The sequence below is a fragment of the Trifolium pratense genome, linkage group LG1, assembly GCF_020283565.1.
Source record: "Trifolium pratense cultivar HEN17-A07 linkage group LG1, ARS_RC_1.1, whole genome shotgun sequence".
Classification (NCBI taxonomy): Eukaryota; Viridiplantae; Streptophyta; class Magnoliopsida; order Fabales; family Fabaceae; genus Trifolium; species Trifolium pratense.
In genome coordinates this window covers 17634361-17649193 of record NC_060059.1, presented here as the reverse complement: position 1 = coordinate 17649193, position 14833 = coordinate 17634361, and the positions used below count along the sequence as shown (strand labels likewise).

At 28.0% G+C, this 14833-nt stretch overlaps 1 protein-coding gene across 1 annotated transcript; it reads right to left on the bottom strand.

The window, feature by feature from the left end:
* Nucleotides 1–3940: 3940 nt before the first annotated feature.
* Nucleotides 3941–11597, bottom strand: LOC123902408 (protein NRT1/ PTR FAMILY 5.2-like). The gene is made up of 4 exons (XM_045952129.1): nucleotides 11378–11597; nucleotides 9960–10177; nucleotides 5555–6126; nucleotides 3941–5032 (listed from the first exon to the last, which is right to left on the bottom strand). Exons 1-4 carry the CDS (start codon nucleotides 11499–11501, stop codon nucleotides 4159–4161), a joined length of 1788 nt encoding a protein of 595 aa, XP_045808085.1. The 5' UTR covers nucleotides 11502–11597; the 3' UTR covers nucleotides 3941–4158.
* Nucleotides 11598–14833: the final 3236 nt, after the last annotated feature.

The window sequence follows — 14833 nt, the reverse complement described above, 5'->3', positions numbered from 1 at the left end:
ACGAATGATTTTTCAACATTATAATATAAAATACCGCATAACACCCGTGCATCGCACGGGTCTTACCCGTGCGATGCACGGGTTTTATGCGCTATTTTACATTATAACGCGGAAAAATTATTTGTATAAGTTGAAATAATAATTATTATCAAAATAATAATAATAATAAAAATCATCTAAATATATTGATGTCAATATGTGTTTATACATTTCGAAAAACTTCCCTATGCACCATATATTTGAAATTACATTAGTATATTACAACAAATCAATAACCCAACAACTAAAGAAATCTAGAGTAAACTATCAACAAAATTGATACTAATCACTAAGTAAGAGAATGCAAGAATATGTATGTACCCAAAAAAAGTAAAAAGAATCCAAGAATAGGACTAAAATAATTAGAGAGATTATTTTTTACAAGATATATTGATGATGGGTATATAGTTGTTGTTGGTGTTATTTTTTATTTCAAATGCATGATTATAGTTACATTTTTTTTTTGACGTTATGAATATAGTTATATTTAATTCATAAGAATGAGAGAAAATCCATTGAGTATGAATCCTCTAATTTTCAAATTTGATTTTTTTAATTTAAAATTAATAAAATATTCATTTTTTTTTATATTTTCTATAATTAATATTAATAACACTTAAATTTATAAATAAAATATAGAATTTTGAATTTTAGATTACTAAAGGTCAACAACAATGGTAAGAGGGTGCTTTGATAAGACACAATGTTTTTGCTTCGTTTTGTTTTCATATGTTTTACAAAAAACAAGTAGAAAATCCTAAAAGATATACAAAAGATGTTAGTTGTGCAACTAACCGCAATGGTGAAGAAAGCAACGACGACTCTGACGAGGCATACAACAGAGACAACATGTTTTGTAGACGGCGACAATAGTCGTGCTATTTATTTTTGCCAAAAAAAAACATTAGAAAAGAAAATCGTGTAATAGTCATGCTATTGGCTGACGTGTCATATAAAAGTCGTGTATTCATTGTTTAAGTTATAAAAATTGTTCCTTTTCACCTAATTTTTTTTGTTTAATTATTTCCTCATTTATTTCTTTAACTAGAGTCTCAGGACCACTAGTTAGCATATCCCTTATAAAATATAAAAAAAAATGTTATTTTCACCTAATTTTTACATTTTGTTTGAGTTTGAAAAATCGGTTTGCAGACTAGGTTGCTCTATTTAAGAGATTTTGTAGAGAGATAGATAGATAGAGAGAGAGATTTCAGTTTTACGAAAATTTGAAGTAGTTTGCAAATGAGGTTGACTCCTTTATTTATAGAAGAAGTCTAAAAAGGAAAAGGAGGAATTTCGGGGGAGCCTGCAGCTGATCAGGTCACACACTAACGGGTAGAAACAAAACAAATTCAATCGGAATTTTATGTGGAGCGGAACAGACTTGAAACAAGTAGGGATGCACTGAATCAGCAAAGCATATCCGCTTGTAACTTGGTCATACGCATAGAAGACCTTTGAGCAAATTTAAACGGATAGACACACACGATAATATAATATAATATAATATTTTAAACAAACATACAACATTTGTAGGTTTTATACTCAATATAATATTTTAACTAATTTAGAAGAATTGAGCCGAATTTCCTAAAAATGTAGAAAAAAGAGAGATGAATAATTTAAAAGATAAAAAATGAGGGAGGAGCGTAATAACTCATTTGACCGTTAAATTGTATTACAATGAAACAAACATGAAACAAACAATATTATACATTATTAAAAGCCTCATGATATTAGTAGTCTTATTGCACACTTGATTTTTTTTCATCTAATATCAACATCTTCAGACTCTTCTTTCATGTGACTTTAGACAAAGCGACATCTAATTGTCGATGAGTGGATACTGATTTTGGAGTCACGTCGTCATTTGCTTAGAACCCTAAATAACTACAAAAGAAATGAACAGATTCAATATAGAGAGATTATTCAGTATATATCACTTAATGGGACTGATTTGTTAGCACTTAAGGTTACTAAGAAATTAGTGATTATTATTTTATCATTTCTAAGTATTAATAATTAATACATCACCCAAACTCAAACCGAGCCGGTCGGACACACAGCGTGCATGTTATGGTCAAGAGTTATATGTTGCCCTCCGTTTACAAAATTGGATACCCATTATGGCACATCCAAATTAGTTATCCTCCGCTATATAAACACTACTAAAGTGTGTAGTCTTACTAATGTGGAACTTCATAAACTTTTTCAAATTCACACTTAGTTTAAACCATGTCTTTAATTTTCAATTTGCTCGAACATCACATAATTTTCCTCTTTTTCACATTATTTTTTTTGTTTATTTCCTCTTTTAGCTTTTTTATCTTTAATTAGTGGCCCGAAACACTAATTAACATGATCCATGATGTTTCGATTTTACCTAAACAATATGAGTTGATGTAAAAAATTGATTTTGACAACCTTCACACGCACACACAAATAAAATAACAAAGTATGAAGATAAGGTACTAGTTTGTTCTTAATTTGCTTCTACATATAGCAAAAATCATAAAACTTACTTCTTCCGTCCCAAAATAAATGACCTAATTTTGACTTTGTGTATTATTCATATGATCTCCTTTGATTTTTTTTTTTTTTTTGTTACACCCTTTGATCTTATTTTTCTACTAATATATACATGCAAATATTATCATATAAAATGTTGTTTGATTTGTCTCGATAAATATTTTTAAAATATACAACTTTTATAATTTTTAATAATACATAACTAAAGATATTAACGATTAAAAATGTGTATTGGCAAACATAATTGTGGTCAAACATGTCATTTATTTTGGGACAGAGGAAATATAGGCTAATAGCTTCAAACTTCCCTTTTGTCAATCTTATCTATCATCAAAATCACCACCACCAACATCATCATCACCATCATCATCTTCACCAGTATCTTGACCATCATCATCAAACTCTATCCCATATGAAACACTTTTTTCATCGTTAATCAAAATTGAATTGCTTGAACTTCCACCTAATTCAATATTGCCGCCACCACTAGTTTGCAAACATCGGTAACAACAACATTAACTTCTACAATGTTTCTAATTCTAAATGTGAATCATCTTACGCAATAGAAAGAGTTTAAGGACTTTTTTAAATTATTATTTTGAGTATGGAGACTTTGTGCCGTTTTTGGTTTTTTTTCAAAAAATTTGTTGTACTCGTAAACTCGCCATAGACTCATGAGTCTATACAAGGTTGCACGAGTCTACCGCCAGTCTAATAAAAAGAAATTTTATGTATAATTTAACTCGTTTTTACCTACTAAACTCGTAAACTTGTACGAGTATACGAGTCTACCGACAAGTCTAACAACCATCTAGCTTTTATTAATAGCATGTATATATATCCATATTCTGTTCCTCCCCCCACAAGGTCATTAACAGCTAAAAATGAATCAGGTTGAGAAGTAAAAAGTTACATTTTCCTTTTAAGTATGGTAACATGTACAAGTGTTTGAAAGTGCTCATGTAAATTCTTAGACCTCATTAAGATCCTGCTTTTATGTCCAATCATTGCTACAAACAAGTGCTAGACTGAAGACAAAATATTTGAAATATAAAATCTGATGAAAAAGGGTGCCTTCATAGTTCAAATTAGTTGCCAATTAATCACTAAATGAAATTGTTCAAGAAGCAATAATAGATTTAGGAACAAAGTTAACAATGATTAGGTGGTTACACCATATAATATCCTTCATGCCAAAATTAGCCATATTCATCGATATTTTTGACCTTTTATTTCTATAAGAGCACTTGGTAAAGGATGGAAGGCTACGAGGGGTGCCAACTTAGTTGGGATGTTTTCTAGTCATCCTGATACCATTATGCTCTTACTTCGGTAAAAAAAAAAAAAAAAAAAAAAAAATCATGTATGAAAATAAAAATAAAAAAACTAAATTCATGATTATAAGCAAGCCTGCTATGTGAATTCTCAAAATTCAGAAACTATAACAATATGGCTGCACTTGATAAATTATCACACAATGGAATGGATTCCAATAACTAGCTTAATTTGATTCTCTTCTAAATATGACTGCACACACAAAATACAGACATTATTGGATCATATACATTCTTTCTATAGAAATCCAATCATTTATTCTATAAGGTTCACATGATTAACCATTTTCTTTTCCTTCAATTCATCTGCAAGCACTTGTATGGAATCCGAAACTTCAACCCTATATACATAAAACCTTGTAACAATCGCGAAAAAGACTAGGTTCAACAAGTTCAACCCTGCGAAAAACGCGTAGTAGTAATCAAGATGAGAGTCATTCAGATTGTTCAAAATCCACCCTTTATGACCATGTTCCTTAGTTATATGCGATACCGTCGATAAAAGGAATGTACTGATGAAATTTCCAATTCCTAAAGTAGTTGAGGAATATGAAGTTCCAATACTCTTCATACTTTCTGGTGCTTGATCATAGAAAAACTCGATTTTCGCCACCTCTAAAAATGCATCAGCTGTTCCCATGAGTATAAACTGAGGAAGCAAAATGAATATACTTAGAGGAACTTCTCCTCCACTTTCAACTAAACCATGTTCTTTTGCAACACTAAGCCTATATCTTTCTGTGAAAGATGCAATAACCATAATGATTGTGTGAATAACAAGACCAATTCCCATTCTTTGAAGAAGTGTTATGCCTCTTGGATTCTTAGTTAACTTCTGCATGATTTTGACAAAGAAACGGTCATAGAGCACAACACATACAAGTAAGGACAATGTGACAAATGCACCTAAACTTGCTGGTGGAATTTTGAAGCTTCCAAAGTGTCTATCAAGTGTTGTTCCTTGTTTTACAAAAAGGGTATTTATTTGAGCCATCATTGTACTTGGAACAAATGTAGCAACTAAGATTGGAATCATCCTTAGCATTTGTTTTGTCTCTTCTACATGTGTAACTGTGCATAACATCCATGGACTTGTAGAGCCTGTTTTCACACATGCCTTGTCTAGGAACCTATATGATAAATTAGTATATGGTAAAAATAAAACAGCTATGTTATTTGAACAACTAAAATTTGACAATTTTCACATTAACATATTAAACTGTTAACGCAGTTTAAATAAGTGGATTTACTATGTCCAATCGATGAAATGTGGACACGGTTAACCATAATTTTCAAGTGTTCAACCACATGTAGATTTGAACACTTGAAAATTGTTGTTAATCACGTCTAAATTTGTTGTTAATGAAGTTACAATGGTAGCTAATGAGTTTCGACATATTTGAGATGCATTAAACACTTAAAAAGTTGTCTAAAATTGGCTGCAAAATATCATTCCTCAAAGTAAAACTACACTCATCGAATACAGATGAAACAATGACATGGGCACACGACACTAACACGTTGACACCAGAAATATGCATGTGCCAGTGTCAATGTCGTGTCATTCTAACACGTATTCGATCTGAAGTGTCAAAACTACAGTTAATCGATGTAAGATATATTTGAATATATATATATATATATATATATACCTCAATGTTGGAGTGGAATCAATTCTATAAGTGTTACTCCCTTTCTTAGCATACTCTTCCATATCAAGTTCATATAGTTCTTTAGTATCATGAGGAACATTCACTTTCCATTTTCTCAAAGCAGCCACAATAACCCTAGCCATTCTGGTAAAAGTACTTCCTGCAGGCAATTTATGTCTATAAAATGGTGTTCCTGACAAGAATATCATAATTGATATTGCAAGTCCTAATGTTGGCAAAGCATATCCAAGAGTCCATCCAACACTATCTTGAACATAAACAAGAACAGTGTTTGCAAAAAGTGTTCCAAAGAAGATGCTAAACATCCACCAATTGAAAAATGAGAGTTTGTGTGATTTTTCTTTAGGATGAAAATCATCAAATTGGTCAGCACCAATGGTGGAAATGTTGGGTTTTGTTCCACCTGTTCCTATTGCTAGAATGTAAAGTGCACCATAGAACACAGCTAGTTGTAATGTGGAGGCTTTTTTGCATTTTGTTACATCTATATCTAAGCATTGTGGTGGCTTTAAGGTTGGAAGTGACACTGCTAGTGTAAGCAGAGACATACCCTGCATGTTCCAAAACAGATCAAAACAATCAAATTATTACTCCAATTAAAAATTAATAAATTTCTTGTCCAAAAAATTGTGTCCCTATAGTTATATATTATTACTTTTTAGTCATTAATACTTTTAATCATAATTTTAATCATTAATACATTTTAGTTATATATTATTAAAGATTATAAATAAATTGATATTTTAAAAATATTTATCGACACAAATCAAACTATATGCTAATATTTATATTTATATATTAATATAAAAAATATGATCAAAATAGATTACATGCCTATAGTTTAATTGTGTCACTTATTTTGAGTCGAGTATGAAATAATTGACTTTGATCTCAAGAACACACATCCCTATTAGTATTATTATTATTATTATATCCATCTTTTTCATTTAAAACTTATCTAAAACGTTAAGCATGCAAACACTAGCTATTAGACAATTTTGTCACTGCTATCTAGCATAAGATTTTTCTATATTATTTGTTAATTGTCCTTATAATGCCTTAATCTAACCCACTAGCCCCACAATTACACAATGTCCTTATCTTGAACTTATAGTTTAGTGGTGTTTATGACTTAAAATTTGCTGCACATGTATATGTACAAAAATATTGCACGCCAATAGTCATTATGTTGACTATAACACATAAATACAGTACTTTGCTAAACCATGGTCCAGTCCACTATTGAATCTAAAATTAAAATCTTTATTAATTAATATGAAAAGAATACTGCATGTTTTGAAATTTGAATTAAACTCACTGTGACTGGGACACTTTCCTACTACCTTAATGTCTTTTTCTTTATACAACACTGTCATGGGTCTAATTTCTAATACTTAGAAAATTATTATTCAAATCAAACATGTTCTCTATGAAATTTCATTATAGATGTATGTACTCACCTTCAAGAAAAATTAGCATGACAAAAGTGTGGATGACAATGGATATTTACGGACACAGATAGTGGATAAAAATGATATATATGTACAGATAATCAATTTTATTTTCAAAAATACATTTATGTAAAAGAAAAATAATTAAATTATGTAAATCTCTTGCTCCTCTTTTAACAAAAAAAAAGTAATAATATATACATAAAAATATTAATATTAATACATTTCACTTTTAATTTGACAAGATTATTTAGCCAACGTCTCATAAGCTTAGTTGGTATTACCAAATATATTATCGTAGAAGCTGAACTTCTTATTTCTTCACTTTTATAGTGTGAGAGTCTATTTATTAAACTACTTATCAATAAAAAAATTATTAATTAAACAATAAACATAAATTAGTAAATTGTTATAGGGTTTAAGTAAAAACATTTTGATAATTTTACTAATATTTTAACGGCTGTGTAGATCTTTGTCAAAAAGAAAACTATTTGATCAATAAAAAAAAAATTAATTAAACAATAAACATAAATTAGTAAATTATTATAGGGTTTAAGTAAAAACATTTTGATAATTTTACCAATATTTTAACTGTTGTGTATATCATTATCTTCGTGTCCATATCTGTAACTAATGGATATTTAGAATATTTATTTTATCAATATCATTAGGTTTAATCTAATGGTGAGAAGTTTGGGTAGTACGTTATTGGTCCTGTGTTCGATTTTCAACTCATTGTAAACTATTTTTTTTTTTTTATCCACAAATATCTGTACCATGTGTCGATAGTAGATTTTAATCCCTACACAGAAGATCAAATTTTTTTTATAAGTGGTCCATTTTAATCTTTTGGGGTGTTTATATATTTTCAAAAATATATATTATATTATTAGATGATAATTTAGTCGTAGGATGAGTAGCCGAGTGGTATAGATTTTGACACCAAAAGAGTATTATTGAGGAGACCCGTGTGTCTACTAGATCTAAGCTGCTAACAAACAAAGTATCATCTTTAACAAACAAATTAATTATATCATCGACTTAATAATTTGCATTTGCCTTTTTTTAGGGGAAAAATGTGCATTACTTTTAAGTTTTTATTCTTCACTTTATAATTGGGATAATGAGGTTTGTCAAAAAAAAAAATTGGGATAATGAGATTAAATTTTATTCGAAATTTTATATTATTTATAATCTCCCTTGGTTTATTAAAATAAAATGATTTAATATTAGTACAACTTTTGTGAGACCTATATCATTCATCCATTCGTCTTAAAAAGTCAAGGATAAGTTTTGGATGAATGGTTTGTGATTCAAGATTCTTTTGTTAAACTCGTATGAATGACCAACCAAATGCGTGAATTAATGTATTATTGGTCCTATCACTATAGTATATAGTATATATATATACTACTAGTATGTATAAAAAATAAATAAATAATTGTACTGTATTATTGGTTCACCGATAGATCCCTATCCCAGCTAGCACATGCAATTGGTCAAAAAAGTTAGAAATCTTCCGTCCAAAATGTTGACTAAATATAGCAACTTAGTCAATTGGTTGTTTCATGTCATGACGGAATATTCATATTTGTGTGGACTGTGGAGTAAACTAATCAAGTTGGTCCAAGTAACACTGTACTCTATTCGTATGATAATGGAGGAAGTTTTGAGTGATCACAAAAATATGATCATTTGATTTAATCACACACATATGATAAGATAAAATATTTATAATCATATAAATATTTTTCTATAATACTCTACAAGTAAAGTCTATCGTGTGGAAAAAAAAAAAAAAAAAATCTATGGTGTGGGAGATTCACAAATAATCATCTTCCTTTCTCCCTAAGAGCCTTAATTTTTCTCTCTCTATCTTTTTTTTATCATTCATCCATTGGAGAGAGGTGTGATTTTGGGTCATTTTTTTTTTGAAATTATCCATTTTCATCGGGTTTTTTTTCATCATTTATTTAAATAAGTGTTATTCAAGTATATTTGAGTTATTATTTTTCTGTTTTTGTCGCCTAGCGTTGTTTGATTTGTTCGTCGTCTTGTGCGACATTTTTTTGTTGTCTCATCGCAGTGCGGTGTTTTATTTGATTGGAGTGGCAGATGATCATATTTGACTTGTTATAGGTTCAAACAATGATATACAAATTCAGAGGCATGTAAACTATAGTTCAAGTAAGGACCTTATGGAGGTTATCGCTATAAGGTCAATTTTTTCTCAACCTCGCAAATTTCTTGTCAGTATGTGGCAGAATCGTTCATCTCGAAGACCACATAAAGTCGATTTTTTGTGCGATCATATGCAAATGTCTTTTTTTCAAAGTTGGATACCATCAAAGAATGTGGATCTCAAATTATTTTTAATTTTTGATCCTATGTAAAAGAATTTAATCTGATTATTAAGATTTAGACTTTTGTTTTTGAATACTATATTATCGACTTAAAGTTTTATATGTATTTCTATTAAGTATTTAGCTATTTTCATCTATATATATCATTGCAATTTTATTATTAAAAAAAATCTATCATGTGGGAATTGGGAGGTAAATGAGGACAAAAGCTATGGGCCCATGAGGGTACATTTTAAATTCCCACCATGCAGTAGGAGAGGAGACAAACATGGATTCTATTGGATAGGACGAGGTTAAAATAAAATTATAAACCTTAAACCCAATGTTCTATAGACATTTAGATGTCCTTATATTGTGATTGAAATAAATTATTTGTGACATGTTATTAATTTTTTTAATAATAATAATAATAATGAGAAGCCTAACTGAATTAAGTAATGATAACAAGTTTTTGAATGATGATTGTACATTAAAAAATATTAAAAATAAATTATTGAAGTGTGAAATTTTTTTGGTTATAATTTAAGAAAGTTAATATACTACTAGTACTACTGTATAAGATTTGCTTACCGAGAGATAAATGGTGGATGCAATGAGAAAAGTCCAAAAACGACCAAGATGAGCATCAGCAACGTAAGCACCTAATATAGGTGTGATCCAAATGGTCCCAACCCAATTGGTAACATTGTTAGAAGCAGTCACTGTGCCTTGGTGAAGTTTCTTGGTCAAGTAGAGAATCAAATTTGATGATATTCCATAATAAGCCATTCTTTCAAATACTTCATATACTGCATTCATATATTTCACCAACAAACATTTCAATGCTCAATAGTAATTTATAAGGATGTCAAAATTTTAATAACAAACCTTAAACATTACTACATTAGTAATATATTTTAAAGGGCAATATTTGGAATATACTTAAAAAATATTTTGTTAGAAAAACTACTTATTAATCCATTTCATTACCCAATTTTATTTTATTTTTTGCTATTAACTCTCGGATTCTCATGGAAAGGGGTCCAGTAATCCATAGTTCGGTCGCAAAGTTAGTAAAATTTCATCGAGAATTGTTCCCATCGGAAATTACGATTCGTCCTGAGAAGAGCTTATTAACCACTTGAATCCAAATTTATCTTTTAGTGGCAATAAACTAATTGTTGCTCAAGTGGTGAAACACAACAAAACAAAGAAATATGTTTTTCTTAAAAAAAAAAACATGACCCATGCATTCATTGGGTTCAAACTCAAGGATTGTTAAAATTACATAAAATTCATTGTCTTCTCACTCCATGTGAGTATTTGTCTTTTTTGGTACCGTTAAAATCACCTCGAGTTATATTATCTTTGGATAAAGGATTTTAGAGAGGAGAGAAGTTATATTATCACATTTATTTTTATTTTTTTGGTCAAAAGAAGAAAATTAAATGCGATTGAAATATCATTTATCGGTCGGTTTTTCAATTTTCTAAAGTATCAAATATATTTCAAAATATAGAACATAGTCATTAAACTATAGACCATATATTACATGACATTCAATTTTTTGTCTAGAATATCCGATATCCAATAATGTAATTAGATACCAGAATATTCATTTAATAAATTCTAAGATTCCCATTTTCCAAACTTATAGTTAGGAAAATCGGATATCCAATAATGTAATAGGATACTAGAATATTCACTTAATAAATTTTAAGATTCGCATTTTCCAAACCCACAAAAAAAAAAAAAGAATCCGAGATACTCTTTAGTTCCCTCCCAAACAAGGCTAGAATCAAAGGAGGGCTAGGAAAAACAATGTTTGCTCATCTCTCTTTCTCTTTGAATTTCAGAGTTAGTAAAACTGATATATACAAGTTGAAGTACCCATCATTATAATCGTTCCACGTTTAAGAGAATAACCTTAATAATTTTTATATTGAGTGTGTAAATGTAAACAAATTCCTAAAAATAAAATAAAAAAAGATTGAGAGATTTTAATTTACCAACAATAAAAGAGCAAGCTTTCCATCCACCAGTTTTGGATCTAAGGACAGGTTTCCCTTTAAGATTCACAGTTCCATCTTGTGTGTATTCCTCTTTCACTTCTCTACCCTCTTCCATAGTCATATATCTATTAATTTACTCAAAACCAAAAATCTCTCTCTCACTGGTCGTTGTTCTATGGTCCCTTGGACACGGGAAAGAAAAGAGAGGTTATGAAGGATAGAATGAAACAAGAGAACGTATATATAGACACTTCTATTTAGTCCACATGGGCCCAATCATTATTATTGCTACTATTTTCAAATTTGGCGTTATGATTTTTTTTTTTTTTTTTATAAAATGGCTTTAAATTTTTTTCTTGTTCTGTTTTTACATTTATACTAGTTTAAAGGCTCGTGCATTCGAACGGATTCATTGACTTTTATTTGATATTTGAGTTTGTCACTATATTAATGTAGAAAATTTATTTAAAATTAAATATTTAAAAAATTGTTATATAATATTGTTAAAATATAAGTGGAATTATTGTTTTAATTATTTCTTGTAAATTTATTTATTCAATATTTTATGTTTCAGTGACAAAAAATGGTCTCGTGTATATTTTTAATCAAAATTAGAAATTTTATTAGGAATATTTAGGGTAATTTAGTAAATTTGATACTAATTAACTTATTATATTATTATTAATTGGAGTAGTAAACTTTGTAGTAATATTGTTTATGTTTCGTTTATTAAAAAAAATTGTTTATGTTTTTTTTTCTTTTTTTATCAAAAATATTGTTTATGCTTTTTTTATAGAGTAATTTTTTTCTATATTTCTATTTTTATGTTGTTTCTTCTTATTTTTTCTATAATTTTTTATTATTGACTAAACTTTCTATAAATTTTTTATTGTTTTTATTTCTATTTTTATGTATAGATTGTTCTGTTTTGTTCATATTTTTAAGCTTATCATCTTTCAATATTTTTTTAAGATTTTTTTTTGTGAAATTACAATGAATGATATAAAACTTGCAACGTGGTTAAAAGTAATAAGGATAAATTAGGAAACTGTAATCAATTTTAATATATTAGTAATAAATATGGAGTGAAATAAGTCAATTCGGTTGAAAATATAGTGTTTATTAAAATATTCATTTTTGTTAAGTCATTTTTTTATAAGGCCACTAAGTCAAATTACAACGAAACTCTACAATCTTAATCTTAATACTATACATTTGAGGCTTATTTTCTAAGCTCTCATTTATTGTTCATTTTCAAATGCTTTGCTCACATTCATCCTCACACAACCATATTAAAAGCATACTTTAAAAAGGAAATATTTCAAATTCAAATAATAAAATTCCAAACATACAATTATAATTATAATTAGTATAATATAAATGAAATATAATAAATAAATCACAAATATATAACACATAAATAAATAAATTATATTATAAAATATTATATATTAAATTTCGTGAATAATCGATATTCAAAGTCAATTTATTTTTTTAATAAATTTAAGTAATAATTAACCAAATTTGTTTAAATATTATAAAAATATAACCAAGTTTAAATTAATAATATATATTTATATTTCAAATAAAGTACATATTTATGAAAGATTATGGAAGAAAAAAATTTATTCACAAATTTTTTTTTCATGATTTTTTTTTCTAATAAAAAACGAATTTAAATACTAATTTTCATATTTAAATTATTATTTTATTATTATTTCAAAAGAAAATAATTTTTAAATCAAAATTATTATTTGAAAATAATTTGTACATTAATAGCATTAAATTGACTTCAATATTTCGAGATTTTTGGCTTTTTTTGGCTTGCTTAGAAAGTTGTTATAATTTTACTACCTAAATTAAAATTTTCATTGTTGTCAAATTTTGCTTATAATAAAGTCATTGTTTGTGTCTTGATTCAAATTCAAATTTCGTATCACAGATTTATTCAATATATAAAAGGTAGTATAAATCATGTGCATAGAACATTCCTAAAATATAATATTATATGTTGATTTATTTTTATTAGGGTAATTTAAAAGGAAACATTTAATTTCAAGTGATTGATATTGAAAAAATAAAGAAAAAAATTAAAAACATATTCTAAAAATTGTAGTCGGTTTATATATTTTATATAAATAAATTATTTGTTAAATTATTTTTATAATTAAAAGTAATAATCACGAAATTATTTAAAAATTATAATAATTTTTTCAAAGTTAATTTTAGTATTGCATTATAAGCATTTAATTTTCATGAGATTTTTTGCTTCTTTCTAATGTTTGTGTGTTAAATATTAAATTTTCTACAAAAAATCATAAGATGACATTCACCAAAAAAGGAATCAATATATTTGTTATTAATCGGTTTAATTACATATTATGGATAAAGTTACTTATATACCCATGTTTTTCCCTATATAAATGGTCTTTGGTTGAACATTCAAATCACACATTTTCCATCTCTTTTCTCTTTAGCTATTTTCTTTGTATTATTTTCAATTTTTCTATTTTCAATTTTTCTATTATCGATATTCTTCTTAATCTATATATTCATCATTCTTTTCACTTTTTGCAGATGTGGAACCCAAAAGAAGAATATAAGTGATATGTGAACTAGGGTTAAGTGATTGTTAATCATAATATATGAGTTTTAAGTGATTGTTAATCTTTCTCACAAGTATGAATGTAAATTAATTTTAAAGGTGTATTGTGTATTTTTTTTATATATAGAAAAGATGTAATATTTCTACCGTAAATATTATTTTACAGCTTAAGCAATGTGTTGCTTTGGTTTGAAAGATTATGTTAGGACAAAACTTAGGTACAGTTCCCTAAGTCCTGTTCTTACTGTTCTCAATCAGATATTTACACGTGTATTTTTTTTTTTTTTTTGCAAAACATCATAACCAATATCTAATCTCCCATTAGATCTCTTCTTCTTCCATTAATCTCACGAGATGAAAACGGCCACCAATGGCACCGAATCATCTCTTGCTACAACCTGCAACACCAACGTATTAATGGAAGCAAGGGATTGAGACTATTTTGTTCCTGATTTTCTTTTCCTATTTACAAATTACATATGAATTGTATATATACCTCTCTTTTTGGGCTATGCCATTGCCAAATAAATCAACCTGAGAACGAGACTATTGTGGTTTTGGAAGGATTAATTGTAGTTACAGTTAGTTGTGAAAATCTGTTTTTGGCAAATATATTGTTGTTAATTTTTGGATCTGGGAAACATGACAGATGACAATGTTCTTTTAATGGATTGAATTGACTTGTTAGTTGTGGGATGGAAACAGAACTTACAGTCACGACGGCGAGAAACGGTGGCACTCTGGTGAGGGAGAAAACTGAACTTACAGTCGTGAGGGAGAAGAAGAGTGTGTTCGGTTGCGTTCTGTTGGCTGCAGAATTAAAAATAAATAAATACACGTGTAAATAT